Source organism: Heterodontus francisci, chromosome 13 (assembly GCF_036365525.1).
Source record: "Heterodontus francisci isolate sHetFra1 chromosome 13, sHetFra1.hap1, whole genome shotgun sequence".
Lineage (NCBI taxonomy): Eukaryota > Metazoa > Chordata > Chondrichthyes > Heterodontiformes > Heterodontidae > Heterodontus > Heterodontus francisci.
Genome location: NC_090383.1, coordinates 58,017,483 through 58,040,165, shown reverse-complemented (window position 1 = coordinate 58,040,165; position 22,683 = coordinate 58,017,483). Strand labels below are relative to the sequence as shown.

Sequence of the window (22,683 nt, the reverse complement as noted above, 5' to 3'; positions counted from 1 at the left end):
CTTAAAATTGTTGTTGGGAAGAAAAGAGGGCCTATCACAAGGAATTGCCAAGCCCCTCACCAGAAAGACATTTTTGCATACTAGCAGACAGTGCTGGAACAAAGTAACCAGTCCCTGCTCCACCAATACACAGAAGACATGGTCAGATCAGTTTATTCACATGACTAACTGGCTGTTGCAGAGTTTTGAACTAAGAGTTTTAAATTGGCCACAGAGAATTTGAACTCAGAAAGCTGTTTGCTCCTGGACTGACGAGACCTCTCGTGGTTGGCTTGCCACAGCCTCTCCTGTCTGTTTCCATCTCTTTCTCACGGAACTGAAAACCACTGAAGACATATGAACCCCCCGAGAGAGAAAAGTCTCCGACAGTGAACAAGGTTTAAAAGAAGAATACTGGGCCCCAACAAAAAGCAAGATCTACCTACAAGTAAGGATTACAGCAAGCTCAAAGCACATTAACAAAAACCCCTCTTCAGAGATTGCCTCAAACCTCTCCACTTTATTTTTCTTCTGCTCTTTTCTGTCTCTATTTGCAAGTGCATATTGCATATGCATGCTAGAGTGGGCGCGTTGTGTATCCATAGGCGTTAACCGAATTAGAGTTTAAATTTTAATAAGTAATAATTTAATAAATAAAGTGAATAAATGTCACTTTTCTTCTTTAAACCTAAGAAAGCCTGTTTGTGCTCATTTCTTTGCCTTATAATTGGCAAGTGGTAAACAAAGATTCACCAAGGGGGAGCTCAAAACAGTGTGTTTAAAAATAAAACAAAACCCTATTACAGCAAGACCAGATGAAGGCTGAAAGGGAACCCCTCGACCTCTTTCTCACCTGTTTGTAACAATAGGCTTTCCAAGAAATGCAGCTACAGAGGCTTTTGAGTTATAGAGTCATAGAGTCGTACAGCACAGAAACAGGCCCTTCGGCCCACTGCGTCCATGCCAAAAATTATGCCTATCTATACTAATCCCACCTGCCTGCATTAATTCCATATCCCTCTGTGCCTTTCTCATTCAAGTACCTGCCTCTTAAATGTTGCTACTGTTCCTGCCTCCACCACATCCTCTGGCAGCTCATTCCAGATACCCACTATTCTTTGTGTGAAAAATTTACCCCTTTGATCCCCTTTAAACCTCCTCCCTCTCACCTTAAATCTATGCCCTCCTGATCCCTATAAATCTTGATCTGTTACTTTTCTGTAAACATCTTCTCCAAGTTAAACAACAAGCTCGCTGGTGGCATTTTATCTGAAAACAGGTGCCTTCCAGTAAGGCCTTATTTACAAGCCAAGTCCAGGAAGCCTTCTGGTGAACTCTTTTAAATAAAAACCACAAAGTTGAGCATCTCTTCAAGGTTCCAGATGAATCAATGTCCATAATTCAACTATAAATCCTTAAAACATATTTTACAAAAAATAGAAGCACTCTCGTAACAATGGCAAACTGGATTTAAGGTCCACATATGAATCAATGAACTCTTTTCAGATACTGCAAGTAACTCACGTGTTGCTCTCAGTTGGACATCCGAGCCCTGAATCAAATTACTGATTTGTAGTTTTCGGCTTTTCCCCTCACCTGCTATTTGCAATTTCCTTTGAAAATTAACATCTTGTGGCTAAAGTCTATTTCCAGGACTTCAGGCTGGATTTCAAAGCCCCGCTGCTGTTGGGAACGGTGGCGGGGGCAATGAAGATTGGTGTGACGGATGCCCGCCACCAACCCAACAGGCCCCGTGCAGATCTCAGTGGCAGCAAGGCCTTGCGGCGGTAGCCCCACCGCTCAGCAACGGGACCGCCATTTCAATATGTAACCTAATTTACATAACGATTTAATAAGGGTCCCATCGCCTCCTTAATCGCCACACCAATCTTCATTCAGGCAGCAGACAATGCCCTTCCTTCGAATCCCCATTCGGGGAAATGTGGCACAACACCTGTGGGGGGGCGGGGAATGTGGATGAGTATTTTTTCTCTCTACAGGAGGGGAGAGTGGGGTATCAATAATGTGAATTGATGGGGGGGGGGGGGGGGGGGGGTGATGGGAAGGAGTAAAGGGCAAGGTTGCCGAACATTTGGTGGGGTGGGTGGGGGGGGGGGAGGGAGGAAGTGAGGCATGGTCAAATTCTCATTATTCAAATTCTGGGGTGGGGGGGAAGGGGACAAATATTTGGACATGTCATTGGACGGGGGGAGGGGAAGAAATTGCATGTAAAGGTAATTTAATTCTATTTTGTGGTAATTGAACTGACCTGGCCCTTAAATTTGTAAATCTCCGTTGAGGGCTGTAAGCCCTTTAAAAATAGCACCGGCACCTGCGCATTGGCACCGGATGGCATTGCCGGCGACAGCTCACCCACCCCCTCCGTGTCATTGTGAGGGGCCAATGCTACGGCCATGCAAATGAGCCGCCACGTGTGAAATCGTGGCAGCTCCATGACGCGGTGATTGTGCGGGCGGGCTGCACTATTTTTTTTTTTAACGTCCGCCGCCTACTTCAGCGCTAGATTCTTAAAATGCAGCCCTTAATGTCAATTGTGTTTCACTATTTTGCAAATAGATAATTGAGACAAAATAAAATACACATGGAGCAACCAAACTCACCCACAAAGCCTGCTTTATATCAGCTAATATGGAGCAAGAATACCGTGTAGGTGTCAATGGACCACAGCATCCTACTGTGACAGGTGAAAGGGATCAGCAGGACTTGCAACAAAAGTGAACTTGTAAATAAGGAGTTGTTCAAAATAGCATGATTTGAGAAGCAGTCATCGTTCACATAAATTAAACTATGATTTAAGGAGGGTTCTGGCTCTTTATAGAATTTAATGGCTTGACATTGGATTTTTACAGCGACTTTCCTTTTTAAAACCAGATCTACTTAACACTATGGAGTGCTTAATCTTTTAAAAAGGAATTCTGCTTACCAACAACCATACATTGCAAACTATGAATAAGCCTTTCAGTGGGTAAATGTTTCACATGTACCAAAAAAAATCAACTGACATTTTTGACCAATTATGAAAGTTTTAGTTTTTTCCAGAGCTACCAAGGATTAAACAATGTTTAAGCCTTTCTGTTCCATTTGACTATGTAAAAACATTATACTAGGTATCCGAAGTGAGAAAAATTAATGGTCTGTCAACTTTCATTTTACCAGTTTACATGATCTAAAGAGATTGGAAGGTACAGGGTTGAAGTAGAAAGTGGTTATATTGCATGTAAAAGAAAAAAATTGACAAAAAAGTTAGAGTGAAAAATCACATCAAATTTCTTAAATAAGAAAAGATTCTCAATTTTACAAAAGTTTTTGCCAGCTTTTAATGTGCTATGTAATTTCAAAGACCAGCTTCTTTAAAAATGAAAGTTTCAGACGCTGAATTTAGTTATTGCAAAACAAGCACAAAGAAAAATTCCCTGCAATGATTACTTACCCTACTTCCTGTTTTACCAGCAACCATGTGGCATGCTATTAGGCAGGTGGCCACACCCCGAGATGAATGGAAAAAACAAGTGTAAACAATTAAAATGAGGTAATATTTCCTGATATCTGTGATTGAATGTTCAAGTACATCACAAGAAACAGTCACAGACTTCAGAAGGTACAGCCCGTCTGCCAAAACATGCAATAAGAGAGGAAATGAACATAATATATTTGATACACACCAGTTCTACAAGGATTTTAGAAATCCCCTTCACACTACACTGCAACAATATCGTTCAATTTTTTGGAACATTTAAATTATCTATAATTCACAATTTTTCCCTCCAGTAATTTTAGAAAGACATTGAAATTCCTAATTTTTTTTTTTTATGAACACGAGTAAAATGTTTTAACCATAGCTTTCATGGGAGTGGAAGAATAATTTTGGTCAATGATGGGACCTGCAACATTTTTCCATTTTGAGCATTTAACGTCAGCATCAAGCACCTTCAGATCAAATATAAGATAACCAGGTACACAGCAAGACTGTTTCGCCTCTACCCAAACAGTATACCTCATCGTAGAATACCATACCTCAGTTCAGGGGTTCTCAACCTTTTTACTCATGAGGCCACCCCTTCTGTGTTATAAAAATTCCATAGACCTCCTCGAACATAAGTATTTTTTCTGTATAAAAACTAGTTATACAATTAAACATATGTATTTATTATTACTTGTGCTTTACTTACAACTGACTACTATCCTCCAATCTTTCCCCTCATTAGGCTCAGATTCTCTCTTTCCTCCATATTCTGACTGACCAGAAGCCCCTCTCACACTTATCCTTCCAAACTGCAAATTCTTTGCACCTTAACACAAACATTTAAAAAAAAAATGGTATAAATATGGTACTGGATATAATTCTAATTCCTAATGGTGCAGCAGACAGTAACTCAATGGGGTGGGTGGGAAGAAAAAGAGAGTAAAATCATATACACAAAGGTGGAACTAAGGAGAAATCAGAAACATGAAGAAAACATGAAGAATTTTGTGAACTGATTTGACACATCATCACACCACTGGGGAAACAAAAGATGAAGATTTAAGTCATAGCCTCCCTCTCTCTGGCAACGATTCTCAATGCTGTTCAGCGGGCAAAGACAGCATCTTATCTCCTTGCCCTACCCTCTCCGAGGTCTTCCTCTGTGCGTTACATCCAACACCAACTGCTGCCGCTACCTTGCTTTCTCTCTCTCTTGTTCTCGCTGTCTACACTTCACCCAAAACCTGTGCAAACAGAGACCCCAGCTCTGATTGACTCTCATTGGATGCATTATTTGATTGACATCACAGCCACCACTTGCTCTGACCCAGATTCTGATTGTGTAGAGAAAAAAAAAAGACGGACGTAATAATAAACCACCCTCTGGTTATTTTTGGCGGACCCCTTGATATCCTTTCATGGAGCCCTATGGCTCCGCAGACCCCTGGTTGAGCAGCCCTGCCCTAGTGCAATATGATGATTGATTGTATTTTCCACTCCAGCTATCCCTTGTGGCCTGAGTGAGACAGCAAACCTGGACTGAATTCTGAATAGTTTTGTGCTGAGAATTTAGGAATTGGGTCGAGACTACTTAAAAGTTCATTGCATTTAGGATCCTAGTAGAAAGAGCAAAGTTTAATTCCATTAATATGGTGCTACATGCAAACCCAGAACCAGAGATGAAAAAAGGGGTGCTAGCTGATCATGCCACAGAATCACTTTAGATGGAACCTTTAAAAATGTTCAAAAACAAAAAAGGACAACCATTCTAACCATATACTATTGGAAACGGAGTTTTACTTATTTTGCACAGATTTTAAATGCAAAATTACTACCCAGTTAACAACATATTTTACTAGCACTCCAAAATGGTGGTGTGTTCATTGATGTGGCATGGATTGTGGGCCAAATTTCTCACGCAGCAAGCTCTCTAATGGGATTGGTATTGAACTGATGCTTATTCTTCTTCTTCAGGGAAGAGGGGAGAAGAATCACTGATTAAATCAACCTTAACCACTTCTGTACACTTTTCAATTGGAATTCATGAACCTGAATCAACAGAAGTCTGGAAACATATCACATGTCTGTCTCTTGACAGGGAATCGTCTGCTGTACTTTGACAGCAGAGGACTGAGGGGAAGAAATGAATTCGGCTAAAAATGTTTGCACAGCAATTTTAAATGGAAAATTTATTCAGCAAACAGAAAAATGAATAGTACAACAGTAACTTAATTATTGGGCTAAAATGCACAAATAGTTCATTTATACAACTTATTTTATGCAAGACTGTGTAGCTGCCAGCACTAAAATGCCACAGGATTAGTTGAACCAACCACAGTGAATGGCATTTTCTAATTTCCAAAAGCACCTGCATTGTTGTCTTCTGATGGATGGCCTCAGAATTAAAGAAAGAAAAAGAAAAAAAGACTTGCATTTATACCAAACCTTTCACGACCACCGGACTTTTCAAAGCACTTCACAGACAATGAAGTACTTTACAACAGTGACTACACTTCAAATGTAGGAAATGCAACAGCCAATTTGCACACAAGCTCCCACAAACAGCAATGTGATAATGACCAGATAATCTGTTGTTGATGTTGATTGAGGGATAAATATTGGCCAGAACACCAGGGATAACTCCCCTACGCTTCTTCGAAATAGTGTCATGGGATCCTATACATCCACCCGAGAGGGCAGATGGGACCTTGGTTTAATGGCTCATCCAAACAATGGCACCTTTGACAGTGCAGGACTCCTTCAGTACTGCACTGGAGTGTCAATCTTCACATCAGCCATCTACACTTCATGCAGTATCATTAGATACCTTTGAATGAGGTGGTTTATTAACACCCCAATTTGGCCATTAGATACTTAAAAGGTAAAACAACTGCAGAATAGAAAATGTGCTATAAAAATTCAAAAGGTGGAAAGGCAATAAAAACAAATCTCCAGCCTTAGAGATTATTGTCCCCATTAGCGGTAATCTTGAGCAGTATCTTGGGACCAACTTGTGACAACATTGTACCCTACCATCTCAAGTATCACAGGAGACAATGAACCACTCAAAGGACGGAATGGCAGTAATTAAAAACATATGCATACTCAGTCATTGGAACTTGGAGCAAATAGAAGTTCTATTCATCTCTAAAATATAATGTATCCATTTGGTGGTGATGTCATGATACATGCACACCGGTTAGGTACACTTTATTTAACTTTATCCAAAAAGACATTAATGGGGGCAACAATTTAAATTATTAGTAAAAATAAAAATTTGTCCCTAATCCTGCTAAAGGTTCCCTCTTGGGACATAAACTGCAAAAGACCAAACTTGCTGGGAAAATAATGACACATTAATAGTGTTCACCATTATTAATTCAAAAAAAAACACTAGCAATTTTCACACAAGAGTTTGCCATGGGTGGCTGATTCTCCAGAAATTGCTGGACGATTTGCACCACTCTATCATCAGCTTGCAAAAACAAAAATCAAATTACCTTTGCTATGATGCTCCCCATCCCCAGTGAAGTATACTGCACATGAAATGGCTGGATGTACGATATTAATGTGAAATATTCACACTGCAGCCATTTAGGGCTGGTATCTCATGTGAAGACCCTGTTAATGACATGATTCATGGTCCGGACATGACGCTCCAGCAAGGGAACAATAAAGCTGGGGAATCTCACAGGTAGTGAACAGTTCTTTGAGGTTTCTTAAACTTATAAGCCTTGACAGTATGTTTGTGCCAGTCTTGCATCCGCACTCCTGTTAGTTTCAGAAGACAATTATTTTCAGGGTGCAAAGCAGTTTCAACAATCAAATACGAAATCAGACGTAAAGACATAACAACTAAAAGCAAGGGTAGGCCATTCAGCCCTTCAAGCCCGCTCCTCCATTCAATGAGATCATGGCTGATCTTCTACTTCAACACCATTTTCCTACACTATCCCCGTTTCCCTTGATGTTTTTAATGTTTAGAAATCTATCAATCTCAGTCTTGAACATGCTCAATGACTGAGCCTCCACAGCCCTCTGGAGCAGAGAATTCCAAAGACACACCACTCTCTGAGTGCAGAAATTCCTCCTCATCTCAGTCCTATATGGCCTGCCCTTTATTCTGAGACTGTGTCCACTGGTTCTAGACTCCCTAGCCAGGGGCAACATCCTTCCTGCATCTACCCTGTCAAACTCTAAGATTTTTGTATGTTTCAATGAGATCACCTAAACGCCAGAAAATAAATGCTCAGTCCATTTCGTCTTTCCTCATAGGACAAGCCACACACCATCCTGACTCGGAACTATATCACCGTTCCTTCACTGCCATTGGGTCAAAATCCTGGAACTCCCTTCCTAACAGCACTGTAGTGTACCTATCCCACATGGACTGCAGCGGTTCAAAAAGGCAGCTCACCACCACCTTCTCTAGGGCAATTAGGGCTGGGCAATAAATGCTGGCCTGGCCAGCGATGCCCACATCCCAGGAACAAATCTAAAAAAAAAAAGCCCTCCATTCCAGGAATTAGTTTGGTGAACCTTCGTTGCACTCCCTCTATGGCAAATATATCTTTCCTTCAGTAAGGACACCAAAACTGCACAAAATACTCCAGATGCGGTCTCACCAAGACTCTATATAATTACAGTCAGACATCTTTACTCCTATACTCAAATCCTCTTGTAATAAAGGCCAACCTACCATTTGTCTTCTAATTGCTTGCTGCACATGCATGTTAGCTTTCAGTGACTCACAAACAAGGACATCCAAGTCCCTTTGAAGTTCAACACTTCCCAGACTCTCACAATTTAAGAAATACTATGTATTTCTGTTTTTCCTACCTCACGTTTCTCCACATTGTATTCCATCTGCCAAATTTTTGCCCACTCGCTTAGCCTCTCCAAATCTCCTTGAAGTGTCTTTGCATCCTCCTCACAACTTATACTTCCACCTAGTTTTGCGTCATCTGCAAACTTGGAAATATTGCATTTAATCCCCACATATAAATCATTGATATAGATTGTGAATAGCTGGGGCCCAAGCACTGATCCTTACAGTACCCAACTGGTCACAGCCTGCCAATCTGTAAATGACCCCTTTATTCCTACTCTCTGTTTCCTGTCTGTTAACCAGTTCTCAATCCATGCCACTATCTTACCCCCAATCCCATGTGCTCTAATTTTGTTTAATAACCTCTTGTGTGGGACCTTATCAAAAGTTTTCTGAAAATCTAAATACACCATATCTCCCTTAAGGTTCCCCCTTATCTATTCTGCTAGTTACATAATCAAACAACTTCAACATGATTTCCCTTTCATAAATCCATGTTGACTCTGCCCAATCCTAGCATTATTTTCTAAGTGTCCTGTTATCACAACCTTTACTATAGATTCTGGCATTTTCCCTATGACTGATGTTAGACCAACAGGTCTGTAGTTACCAGTTTTCTCTCTCCCTCCTTTCTTAAATAGTGGGGTTACGATTGTCACTTTCCAATCTGCAGGAACCATTCCAGAGTTGATAGAATTTTGAATGACCAATATATCTACTATCTCTAAAGCCACCTCTTTCAACACTCTGGGATGTAAATCACCAGGTCTAGGGGATTTATCTACCTTTAAGTCCCATTAATTTCTCCAGTTTTTTAAACTAATCTTAATATCTTGCAGTTCCTTGTTTACACTAGTCCCTTGATTCTGCATTATTTCTGAGGTTTTTTAGTATTTTCGCCCATGAAGACAGACAACGTATTTGTTTAGTTTCTCTGCCATTTCCTTATCCCCATTATAAATTCTCCTGACTCTGCTTGTAATGGACCCACATTTGATTTTACTAGTCTTTCCCTTTTACATACCTATAGAAGCTTTTACAATCCCTTTTTATGTTTCTTGCATTCTATTTTCCCTTTCTTAACCTTTTTCCTGGTTCTCCTTTGCAGAATTCTAAAATGCTCCCAATCCTCAGGTTAAGCATTTTTGGAAAACTTTATATGCCTCTTCCTTTGATCTAATACAATCCTTGATTTTTTTAGATTTAGAGATACAGCACTGAAACAGGCCCTTCGGCCCACCAAGTCTGTGCCGACCATTAACCACCCATTTATACTAATCCTACACTAATCCCATATTCCTACCACATCCTCACCTATCCCTATATTCCCCTACCACCTACCTACACTAGGGGCAATTTATAATGGCCAATTTACCCATCAACCTGCAAGTCTTTTGGCTGTGGGAGGAAACCGGAGCACCCGGAGGAAACCCACGCAGACACAGGGAGAACTTGCAAACTCCACACAGGCAGTACCCAGAATTGAACCCGGGTCGCTGGAGCTGAGAGGCTGCGGTGCTAACCACTGCACCACTGTGCCGCCCTTTCGTTAGCCACGGTTGGAACACTTTCCTTGCTTGTTTTTTGTGCATTAAAGGAATTTAATTTTGTTGTAAACTATGTATTAATTATTTTAAATGTTAGCCATTGCCCGTCTCCCATCATACCTTTTAACAGTTTCCTTATCCACCATTGTCAATTTGCCCCCCATACCTACATAGTTTCCTTTGCTTAGATTTAGGACCCTAGTTTCTGATTAAATTTGAAAGTGATGTAGTTCAATGTAAAATTATGGTCACTCTTTCCTAAAGGCTCCTTTACAACAAGAGTATTAAGTAGACCTTTTTCATTGCACAATACTAGATCTAAAACAGCCTGTTCCCTAGTTGGTTCCTCAGCGTACTGCTCTAGAAAATCATCTCGTACACATTCCAAGAATTCGTCCTCCACAATATTAATTCTAATAAGGTTTACCCAGTCTAAATGTTGACTGAAATCCCCATGATTACTGTATTACTCTTGTTACATGCACCTCTAATTTCCTGATATATACTGTGATTTATATTGCCACTGCTGTTTGGTGGCCTATAAACAACTCCCAATGTTTTCTGCCCCTTGCTGTTTCTTAGTTCCACCCAAACTGATTTTACGTCTTGATCTTTGGAACTAAGGTCATCTCTCACTACAGTAGTCATGCCCTTTTTAATTAACAGAGCTACCCCACCACCTCTTCCTGTCCTTCCTGAATGTCACATACTCTTGGATATTCAGGTCCCAGCTTTGGTTTCCTTGCAGCCACATCTCTGTAATGGCTATCAGGTCATACATATGAATTTCTATTTGAGCTGATAATTCATCCGTTTTATTGCGAATGTTGCGGGCATTCAGATACAGAGCCCTTAATTTGTTTTTTTTTTACTGTTTCTGTAAACTCTGGTCCTATCTGCCAGCACATTCTTAAGATTGCCATCACTGTCCCTTCCTGCCATACTCTGGTCATCATTACCTTTACTGCTACCTTGATTTACTGCCTTATCATTTCCCTTTAATTTACTTAATCTTCCCCTACATGATCCCTTCCCCCCCCTCTATTTAGTTTAAAGTCCCCTCTACTTCCCTAGTTATATGACTCGCTCGAAGACTGGTCCCAGCATGGTTCAGGTGAAGTCCATCCCAACGGTACAGCCTCCACTTTCCTCAGCACTGTGCCAGTGCCCCACAAACTGGAATCCACTTCTCCCACACCAGTCTTTGAGGCACACATTCATCTCACTAATCTTATTTACCCTATGCCAATTTGCAGATGGCTCAGGTAATAACCCAGAAAACAACACTTTGGCATACATCCCATGAATAACCTGATACATGACATGCTAAGTGTAGCATGCTTGGAAGGAAAAAGTTGACTTTGGACCTATAATTCCTGAAGCTCCCCACCCTTGGGATTTTGTTGTTGTCATTTTTAGTCTGTTGTAGACGAATTGATAGAGATCGATTTCTATGATTAGTGAACAACTCCTATACCATTGCATCATGTGACTACCAAAATGGTAGAAGACGAAGCAAATGGACTAATTTTTTTTGTTGCACTATTCTTATGAAAGTAGAACCAGCGTTCCTGATCATGGTGGATGGGACCACTGGTTCTACACTTCATGAATCAAGAACTTTTTTACATTTCACATCCTGCCCTGCCATTTACTCATTAATTTCCCGAGAAATACAACAATTCCCAAACACAACTGGGTTACAATAAATGCTCCCTCTAAGCCGCGCAGCAACCCGAAAGATCCGGCACACAAGTCAGCCCCTTTAAGTTACTGCACCTGTGCGGCTGCGCAGAAGTATTTAAAGAGCTCGCGCACTGCAAAAATAATTAGAGGGTATGTTAGTTACAACAGAGTCCTCTTTGGTTTGTTCTTTTTAATTTTTATCTTATATTTTTCTCTCTCTCTCAATCCACTCTCTTTCTCTGCCTATTTCTACTTTCATTCAGGCTTGGGCTGGTAAGTGGCCTTCTCGCCACACAGGTGCCGGGCAATGGCCATCTCCAACAAACCATCCTTAGTTGGAACTATATCACCGTTCTTTCACTGTTGCTGGGTTAAAAATCCTGGGACTCCCTCCTTAACAGCACTGTGGGTGTCCTTACACCACAAGGACTGCAGCAGTTCAAGGTGGCTGCTCACTACCAGCTTCTCAAGGGCAATTAGGGATGGGCAATAATTGCTGGCTTTGCCAGTGATGCCCACATCCCATAAGTAAAGAAAAAAAACTTGTGACTAATTCTACTCAGTTTCAGCCATTTCCTTCCCCATCATTCACTGTATGTTCCTTTATCCTTTTGTTTCTTTGGTTAAGGAGATAAACCACTGGGCACAATGTTCATGAGGTCCCACGACATTAACATCCTATTGAACTTCCCAAAAAAAAAAAATCGCAGCGCAATTATAACATGACGTTAATGGTGAGCTAAAAAGTTCATTAACATGGTCCTTCACCAGATCTGCCACTGCAACAATTTCTGGTCCAATGTTTACACTGCAGTTTAAGATCTGAAGTACAGGTCTGAAACCACCAGGTGTTGGAGATCAGTTCAATCAGTCAATGGCCACGTTTACAGACACCAGTAATTTCCACAGAGATTCTCTCAATTGTCTGCTATAACTGGCAAAAGCTCCGGACATTTTTCCAGGGTTTCTGCTGAAGTTACGATGGGAAAACTGAAGAACCACCACAGTTCTACCTGCTACAAAAGTGCTGCTACAAAGTGATAACCTGCAACCCTCTTTCCATAGTATTTCTAGCGGCAGTGGGAATAAACATGTAGAATTTTGCTTCAAATTACTGGAGAGAAGTCCAGCATCCTGGGCACCTGAAGTCTTTAGTGCAGCCTGGAGGTCTGTTCTCCTTTGGACAGGACTCTAGTTATACAGTGCGATACTTTCAAATGGTCAAAACAACACAAAGACGCACTTACTACACCAACATACCGGTCAACAACTGCGGAAACTGCTTTAACTGAGGAAAAAGAGCTCCTTGATAGCAAAAGATAGCTCAGGATATATTTGAACATTTATATATTTCTGCCCACAAGGTGAAACGAGGTTTACTGCATGTAAATCCAATACCCATGTACCCAAAGAAAAATTCTAACCAATCGGTCAAACAGAAATAGACAAGAATGATACTAGCTATGAAAGAATGGAATTTTGGTGCATTCAAGACAAATGATTGAAATCTTAAACAATAGGCCAAATTTTCAGTTGCGGATCCTGATGCCACTGTTGGGAACCCAGACATGACTGTGTCGGAACCCAAACGGCAATTTTTGAGCTGGTGGCTAAATAAGTATCCAGAAGCCCGGGCCAATTAAAGGATGAAGGGCAGGCTTCCGAGGCTAGAGAACCAATAGGAGACCCTCCAACACTGACATCAGCAGCGCCATAGTCAGAGGTGGGAGAGCCGACATAGCTAAGTGAAAGAGAGGGTGCCCCAAGATGGAGGCGCCCTCCGAAGACTTTTTAAAAACGGAAAGTGGCCACAGCTGTGTGACCGCATAGCAGGTGGAGGCAGCCTCTATTCAGTGGCCTGGATTTGGCCTCACTGGGGACCACAATGTCTGCACATGCCTTCGTAGGCCCATTAAGGAGTTTAGTTAGCTAATCATTGCTTGTGGGCAGGTAGCGGTTACCCCGCACCCCCCCCACCCAGGCTCTTAAAAATGGCCCCCCGGCCAGTGGCGGGAAATTGCAGGCCCATCTGCCTCCAGTCCCACCTCCACAACGGTTTAAGAATTCAGCTCAATATCTTAGTTTAGTATCATAGAGGTGATGGAATATAGAAAAGGTTTGACATAACATGACCTTTTAGGTAAAGAGCACTACAATACATGATAAAAATAAATAGTTTTACAAGTTGCCACTTTTATATGTAAGCTGCAGAAATCCTAATTAGGGATGATTAGCAATGGATATCTGTGGCAGGTATTCAATCAACCAGTGAAGTGATTGATACTCAAATGTACATAAACCACATATGAACGACACTATTTCTAGTTAAATGCCATTTTTTCAGTTTACATAATAATGTGTTGACATCACAATGAATGAGTCTCAACGAATTCAGTTTTTTTCAAGGCAGTATAGATGCCAGATACCCAGCTAAAACACATTCAGCCATTGTTCCATTACCACACTGACTTTGATTCCAGCAGTTTTCTGGAAGACAGCAGCTGAGTGACCAGCTCAGTACCCTTGTAAAATCCAGGGCAAGCAACCATCAAACCCATCACTGAGTCTAGAATCACAAGCAGTATGTAGTAATGATACAAGGCATCAACAATCGTATTGCATAGATGAGAATCTGAAAAAACACAATAGGAAGCAGAAGTAAAAATGGAACAAACACTGTAAATGGGCTTCAGCACCAGCAAAACCTTTATTCTTCCAATCCAGTCACTTTCCATTATATGGCCCTCACCTTTGCTCCCTCAAATCCAAGGACACAGAGATGAGTATATGTGGCACACCAAACTCCTCAATCCACACCCAGTACTCCAGGATCATCGCACACATTCCACTACGGCCACCGCCCCCCCACATCTCAATCTCCAAAACCTATTCACACTGGCTTTATTTCTACTTTTAAATTTTTCAGTCACTCCAAAATATCCAAGTTTTAAGTCGAATCATCATGGTTAGCCATAGAGCATAATAAACAAAAGAAGAAAATAGAGCAAAAACAAAAAGAGGAGAGTAGGATTAACTGATTTCAGGCCATCAGCTTAGGATTCAACTTGAAGATGATTTTAAGAGAAGTACCTTAAATACTGTATTTGCAGCATGTATCCCATCACTGTGAATAAATACAATGTCAGTGCATTTTGTACTTAAAAAAAATAGATTCAGGCAGTGACCCAAAATGATCGTTGGGTTATAGGCCAGATGAGGTCAGGCCATATTCTGGCTCCATCCCACCTAACACTGTCATATCCTGCTACTGGGGAAAAAAAATACCAGGAACTCTATTGTCAGGCCCAAAATTTATTCAATGTAGGACAAGCAGAAAGAGGAAACTTATCTAACTTGCGTTCAAATCAGGAGGTGAAAGGTCAATCTTATAACTCACAATGCTGCTTCACCTGAGGGGCAGTGGAGTATTGAATCAATGGGAAGAAAGTCATAGAAAGGACTCCAACTTCATCAATGCAATTTAGTTTTATTTATTACTTTCAGGTTAAAAAAGAGAGAATATTTTAGCTGAACCACAGTGCAGCTTTAAACACGTTTGTTCCTTACCAGGTTTCGGATTTGTAAAATCAGGGTATATTCTGTCCTTAGGAAAGAATGCAAATATAGAATTAACAATGAACAGTGGCCCATTTGACAGTACTTGTGGACCCATATCCATTGCAGTGTATGTCACAGCACAAAACTCAATTATTTGGCACTAAACTGGTCATCTCACTCAGATCACAAGGATGGCTGGTACGAGAAACAGAAATGCGTACCAGTGTAAGATTAACTATCTGGGGTAAAAAGGAAACATTGGAAACGCTCAGCAGGTCTGGCAGCATCTGCGGAGAAAGAGTTAACGTTTCAGGTCAATGATCCTTCATCAGAACTGATGAAAGGTCACAGACCTGAAATGTTAACTCTGTTTGTCTCTCCAAAGATGCTGCCAGACCTGCTGAGTGTTTCCAGCATTTTCTGTTTTTATTTCAGATTTCCAGCATCCACAGTATTTTGCTTTTATTTAACTATCTGGGGTAGAGGCTAAAGCATGTTGCTCAAGTATAACCCAAATGGCATCTGATCCAAGTGTTGCTTGATGCTGACATGAGGACACAGATGTAGTAAAGTGTCACATTCCCTTGTGTGAGCATGCCTCACTGTGTTTGGGGATGATGGGGTGGAGTTGGCGGGGGGGGGGGGGGGATACAATTCACAGAAATTAAACCTGGCAATTATCAACAGGACTATTTACAAAACCATGAACCTATACCAAGTAGGTCAGGTTGTTCACTTAAAGTCACAGTTTCAAACTGTCCTATTTTCTGATTTCTTTTAAGTTATCTTTCTACTGAAGTACATATAACAGCTGGAAGTGGAAGGACATGAGAAAATGGTAAGTCATTTAGTAAATCTAGTCTAGTACGCCACCTGCTGTTCAAAAATTAAGACAAACGAAGGCACCTTTCTGGGTAAATGGCCCAATAATGTGTACTAAAAATCAGTCAACATGTAGAAAGGCATGAACTAATCATGGACAGTCAGAAGGACATAGACTAGTGGAACAAGCAGACAATGACAGATGTAGTTCAATGTAAAGAGATGTGAATGAAGTTGCAGATTTTGTAAAACAGAACAGCAAAAAACAAATACACCCTGCATGTTACATAACAGAATGGAGAAGTGAGAAATCTAGGATGCCGATATATATCTTTTTTTAAAAAAAAGAGCGTAGGTAGAAACAGCCATGAAATGCAAATGGAAAATCTGGATTTTGTACATTGGGACATTGTTTTTTTTTATTCATTCATGGGGATGTGGGAGTCACTGGCAAGGTCAGCATTTATTGCCCATCACTAATTGTCCTTGAGAAGGTGGTGGTGAGCCACCCTCTTGAACTGCTCAGTTTGTGCTGTATATGTACACCCACAGTGTTTTTAGGGGGGGGGGGGGGGGCAGTACCAGCGACAGTACCAGCGACAGTGAAGGAACAGGAATATAGTTCCAAATCAGGACGGTGTGTGGCTTGGAAAGCAATGGTAGGCGGTGGTGATCCCACGTGCTTACTGCCCTTGTTCCTCTAGGCAATAGGTGTGGGTTTGGAAGCGGCTATCGAAGGAACCTTGGTGAGTTTCTGCTCTGCATTTTATAAATGCTACACGCTGCGGCCATTGTGCATTAGTGGTGGATGGGGTACCCATCAAGTCGGCTGCTTTGTCCTGGATGGTGTCAAGCTTCGAGTGTTTTTGGAGCTGCAGTCATCCAGGCTTGTGGGTGTATTCCATCACACACCCAACTTGCGCCTTGTAAATGTTGGGTAGTCTTTGGGGATACAGGAGGGGAGTTACTTGCCACAGAATTCCCAGCCTCTGACCCACTCCTGTTGTCACAGTATTTATGCAGTTGGCCCAATTAAGTTGCTGGTCAATAGTAACCTCAGGATGTTGATAGTGGGGGATTCAGCGATGGTAATGCCATTGAATGTCAAGGGGTGATAGTTAGATTATCTTTTGTTGGAGATGTACATTGTCAGGCACTTGTGTGGCGCTTATGTTACTTGCCACTTATCAGCCCAAGCCTGATTGTTGTCCAGGTCTTGTTGTATGTAAGCATGGACTGCTTCATTGTGAGGAGATACGAATGAAACCGAACACTGTGTCATCAGTGAACATCCCCACTTCTGACCTTATGATGGAGGGAAGGTCATTGATGAAACAGCTGAACTTGGTTGAGCCTAGGACAGTACCTTGCAGCGATGTCCTGGGGTGGAGATGATTGGCTTGCAACGACATCATCTTTCTTTGTGCTAGGTATGACTCCCACCAGTGGAGAATTACCCCGATTTCCACCAACTTTAATTTTACCAGGGCGCCTTAATGCCATACTCGGTAAAATACTGCCTTGATGTCAAAGTCAGTCACTCTCACCTCTCCCCTGGAATTCAGCTCTTTTGTCCATGTTTGGACCAAGGTTGTAATGAAGTCTGGAGCAGAGTGGCCCTGGCAGAACTCAAACCAGGCATCGGTGAGCTGGTTATTGGTGAGAAAATGCCACTGGATAACAGTGTTGACGACACTTTCCTGATGATGGAGAGTAGACTGATGGGGTGGTAATTGGCCAGGTGGGATTTGTCCTGCTATTCGTGCGTAGGACATAGGTGGGCAATTTCCCACATTGTCAGGTAGATACCTGCGCATAAAAGTGGGTCAGTGATTAGAAATTTGTACAAGATATTGATTAGATCATAGTTGGAGTTTTGAGTGCATTTCCAAGCTCCCAGATCGAGAAAGGATATTAAGCCATGTAAAGAGTAAAATGAAGATTCCCTAGAATGATACCAGGAATGAGAGGTAGTAGCTAAGTCAAAAAAAAATATGGGGGCTTTTTCACTACAACAGAGAATGCTAGAAGGATTCAAGAAGTTTTCAAAATTATGAAAGGTTTTGAAAAGGGTAAATAGTAAAAGATTGTTTCCACTGCTTGGCAAAATCAGAGATCAAGGAGCAAACATACAAGATAAAAACAAGGAGAATGAAGGTGAAAAGTTAGAAGAATTCTTTTTCCCCAGGGAGTGTTATTAGAATATGGAATGCTATGCCACAAGCAATCATTGAAGCAGGGACTTTATCATCATTTAAAAAGGAATTGGAATTGTTCAGCATTTCTAAAGAAAGAACGTTAAAAAAAAAAAGGTACCAGGAAGAGAGAAGGGTAAAGGGATTAGAGTAGAAAGCACTGCTGAAGAACCAGCTCGGAGGCAAATTGGTATCCTTCTGTACTGTGATTTCTGATATAAATAGTCGTTTCACACATCACATTATGCTAATATAAAAACAAACTGACCATGAAGACTGAAGATAATATACTTCTGTTAATTATACAAGCAACTAATATTGCATCAAGTGAGCAACCAACTGACAGGTTCAGTAACACAAGTGGCTCAATGTTTCACTTCGAAGAGAGTGAGAGTTCAGGGTACCTGAACAGGGAGTTGAGCAGGTTCAACCAGTTCTGACCTAGGATTCTAGACAGAGATTTGTGTGGTGGACTGTCAGAAAGAGAATGAACTAACGTGGACTGTGTTTCTCTCTTCTTATTCAAACTGCACCTCCTGCAGTTGTTCAAAGAACATCACCTTCCAGCAGATAGACTTCATCACTCACACATCCGACTATCTTTATAGCAGATTATAATGGTTGACAAGCAAACTTCCAGCTAAGACAGTTAACAAGCAGAAGCAAAAAAGCATGTTTAAAAACGATATGGCAGAAGACTCACCTCTCTGACCAAGAGCTGTGGTGGTAGTGAAACTGAAAATACAAGACTGCTAAAATGATGACCAGCAGAATCCACTTCACCACACACCTGAAAACAAACACAAATTTTCCATTCACAGCAAAACACAGATTTAAAACAAAAACTGTAAAGTACAGCTACTTTTCTCCCCATCTATAAATTCCTTTAATGTTTGACTGCACCTGTTTTACAGCCAACCAACTTTGTTAAGGTCATGTGCACTAAAAATATAATTTTTGTTCTTGCTTCCCTTTTCCTCAATACTGACTCATTACAGAATCATCATTTCCATTGATAACCACTTGTTATACATGTTTTGCACATGTAATTTTAATATATTCTAGCCAACCAACATACGTAATGATTCATAAAAACAGATGGTGAACTTCTACTACTCATTGCTATCAGTTAAGCAGATGGAGGTCACTGGGGGCTGATGCCAAGTCTAGAAGCATTGTTTACACAACTAGTTACAAAAATAGAGTGAAGATAATGGTCCCAAATCAGGCTATCAGATATTGTGTGGCCAGGTTAGAAAAAAAACTTATAAACAATTGTGTTTTCTACAAATTAGATACAGGGAAGGCTATTTGCCCAGGGTGCATTTACACATTATTAAGCTTAACTTTCTGTAATCTGGAGTTTTTCTTTAATAGCTGTGCGCCACGTTACATAGAAACCAAGTGATGGGAATGAGGCAGTGGCAAACAATGTTGCAGAGATGGAAGTATGTCGTCTTTGAGAGGGAAAGGACTTGGGGTCTGAAACTGAACTCGGGGTCAAAAGGGTGTCACAGTTGCCAAAAGTCTGGTTCAAGGAAGTCGCCAGGCAGGTGGATGGAATCAGTAGCAAAGGAGGAGAGTTTGTGGCAGGGCAGAAGATGATGCTTTTGGTCTTCCCAATGTTGAGTTGAATCAAGTTATGGCTTATCCAGAGCAGGACCAGTAAAGGCAGCTGCCGGAGAGGCACAATCAAATGTCAAAAGCATACCTACAGAAGCTTACCCTATGACTGCGGAAAGAGGTTCCAAGGGGCAGTCTATTGATGAGGAAGAGCATGGGGTCAAGGATTGATTCCAAAGGTGACAGTAGAGATGGGAAGGGAATCCATGCTTGTAATACACTGTTTAAGTTTGTATTGGTAGGAAGGGAACCACAAAGCTCGGTGGAGAGAACAAGGAAGTATAAGCACCATAGTCACAGTCATAAAGAATGCCATTCAGATTGAGGTTCGGGTCATTTCAGTATTGTGACAAGGGCAGAAGACGAACTGGAGAGGTTCAAGCAGGAGGTTATGAGAGATGCGTACAAAGCTGGGAGATGACAACACACTCCTTACAATAGGTCTTAGTGAGGAAAAGGATTTTGGAGATGGGACTGCAATTGGCAAGAACGAACAGGGAAGATTTTTTGAGGAAGGAAAAAAAAAAAAGTTTTGAAGAAAAAAGATGGTGTGTAATGAAAGGAAACTATAGACAATGTCAGTAGCATGAGGGCCAAGAAGTGGAGTTAGGTGGTTAGCAGTTAAGTGGAAATGGGCTCAAAAAAGAGCTTAGAGAGGAGATTGCACAATGGGAACAAGTTGCAGAGTGATAGGGATTCAGAATTAAAATGGCTGGGAGACAAGGTGGTTTTAGTTTAGGCAGGCATCAAGATCGGCGCAGGCTTGGAGGGCTGAATGGCCTGTTCCTGTGCTGTACTGTTCTTTGTTGGAACCTTGGGACAAGAGCAAGATGTAGGAAAGGATAGTCTCAATTTTAGTATTGAAGGTCTTTGCACATAATGCAACCAGGGGTTAAAATAAGTAAATTAGCAAAAATCGTCATTCTGAATTTTTATAATAACTAGTGCTGAGCATAATATTGTACAGGCAGTAAGTGGCAATATATCAAATGATAGATTATTCAGAGTCTTGAGCATAGCTAATTATAAGTAGAGTTTGATCACCACTATTTATAGGGAATTCTCACTTAAAATCTCAGTAAAAGCCGATGCTCAGCTTATAGTGCTACTAGCATTACCCAATGCTGATATTAGACGAGGTTGATTATTTTCAGAAGTCTAGCACACGAGTCAGGCAATTAACAGCAATTTGCTTTGCATATTAGAGACAATGTCATAACTAGTTCCTGGAAAGTTAGGGTTACACAAACAATATATTTGATGGCCAATTACACAAAGGAGCCAGGTTCTTTTCTTCAAAGGAATTGATGTCCACATCACAATTGTGTGTCTTAAGCATACCGTAACACCTGTGCCAACTTTTACATTGCTGCATTATCAAAGAAAGTAACTACTTTTGCCAGAAGTGTCACACAACAAATACAATGAATATATGGATTTTGTTAGCAGCATGTAAATTCAAGGCAAATGCACATTAGCAGCCACTTTGATTAAACACTACTTGTAGCCAAGTGTGTAGATTTGATTTTAAAGTGCAGCAACATAGAATATAACTTTTAACACATGACCAACGGACTCTCTAAGCTGCACAACCACGCAGCAAACCTGAAGCTACTGTGCAGGCCAAGCACAAGTCAGCCCTTTTAAGTTATCGCACATGCGCAGCCGCACAAAAAAATTTAAAGATCCGTGCGCCTAAATGAATAGGGCTCATACAACAAAAAAATTAGGGGGGATATTGCACATGACAATGCTATTTTGCATTTAGGAAAAGGAAGCTGAAAAAAAATAAGAACAGTTTCTATTTAAAATGTAATCAATCAGGAGTTACATTACTCATCAGTATAGTCTAGTAAAGGTGACTTAGCCAAGGAAACTGTTCGCATCATATCAAATGTTAGTGGATTAAAATTTTCAAAGGAAACTGGATTTAAATTCTGGAGGATCCATTCAGGAACTGTATATTTCTCAATAATGTTAATGAGGAACCTTTCTCAGGTGTTAGTGAGGAGTCTCTCCTACTTAGGCGCTCTCTCAATGCAGAACAAATGAGGTGGATGCAATGATTGAACTTCGACTGATGAACGGGCTTGAAAAATGTAACCTGAAAACTTATGGATTGTATGACGAATTACCATGATATCCAATCATAACAGACTACAGGGGCCAAATCCTGTAGCTGGGGTCTGTGGTTCCCAGTTCTTTCTTATCTGTACTCAACCTTGGTAAGACTCTTCTAGTATCAATGAGCATGGAAAAAAATACATTATAGTCTGTGTAGCCTGGTTGAGCTCAGCCACACTCTCAAGGTTTAAAGTGCAAACCTTCTTACATTAGACAATTTTGTTTGATGGTGAATTTGTGCTCAAGTGAAGGAGGACACAGCATTTTCACTTTAGGAACCCAGTGTCCAACTAAATAAGAAAGAATGCTCGCTCTGCCTCAATCCAAACTTAGAAAAAAAGAGTCGCCAAGACCCAGTGTGAATGTTTGACCTTTCACACCAGCCATCCTTACAGCTTCATCAATTTATTGATACTATTGTCCTGGAGACTAAGAGAGAGATCTAGAAAGCTTATACGCAACCGAGAAAGCTAACTGTAGTCTTGATTCAAGCTCAGTTTACAAAAGAGTTACACAGCATTGCACTAACCCAGCCAGACAGCCCTCCAATACACCACTTATGTAAAGCAGAATGTGGCATTCCTTTTAAACTCTGATAAACTTAACCATCCCACAATTTGTTAATGAATATACCATTTGAGCTAGCTACTGGCATGTGTGACCAGAGTTATCCATTATAGTCTATATGTCACTGAATAAATGATTAGTACAAGTTCAGGGTGCAATTAATGTCCTTGCTATCTAATCTAATTCAGCCAGTGTTGAAGATTTCTTGCTACCTTTTAACTCTAATTATTCAGGAAGAACAAAAACCAATAATTAATCACTGTAAAATCT

The 22,683-nt window shown here is 40.9% G+C and overlaps 1 protein-coding gene across 3 annotated transcripts in view; it reads right to left on the bottom strand.

Annotated features, from left to right (window-relative positions):
* pus10 (pseudouridine synthase 10) overlaps positions 1-22,683 on the bottom strand; it is a 97,437-nt gene that overhangs the window by 61,972 nt on the left and 12,782 nt on the right. For all 3 annotated transcript variants that reach the window (XM_068044874.1, XM_068044875.1, XM_068044872.1), the window contains exons 4-5: positions 18,803-18,889; positions 3,431-3,465 (exon numbers count right to left, since the gene is read on the bottom strand). In XM_068044874.1, the coding sequence (XP_067900975.1) occupies positions 3,431-3,465; positions 18,803-18,889 (122 nt within the window). The remainder of the gene's footprint in view (positions 1-3,430; positions 3,466-18,802; positions 18,890-22,683) is intronic.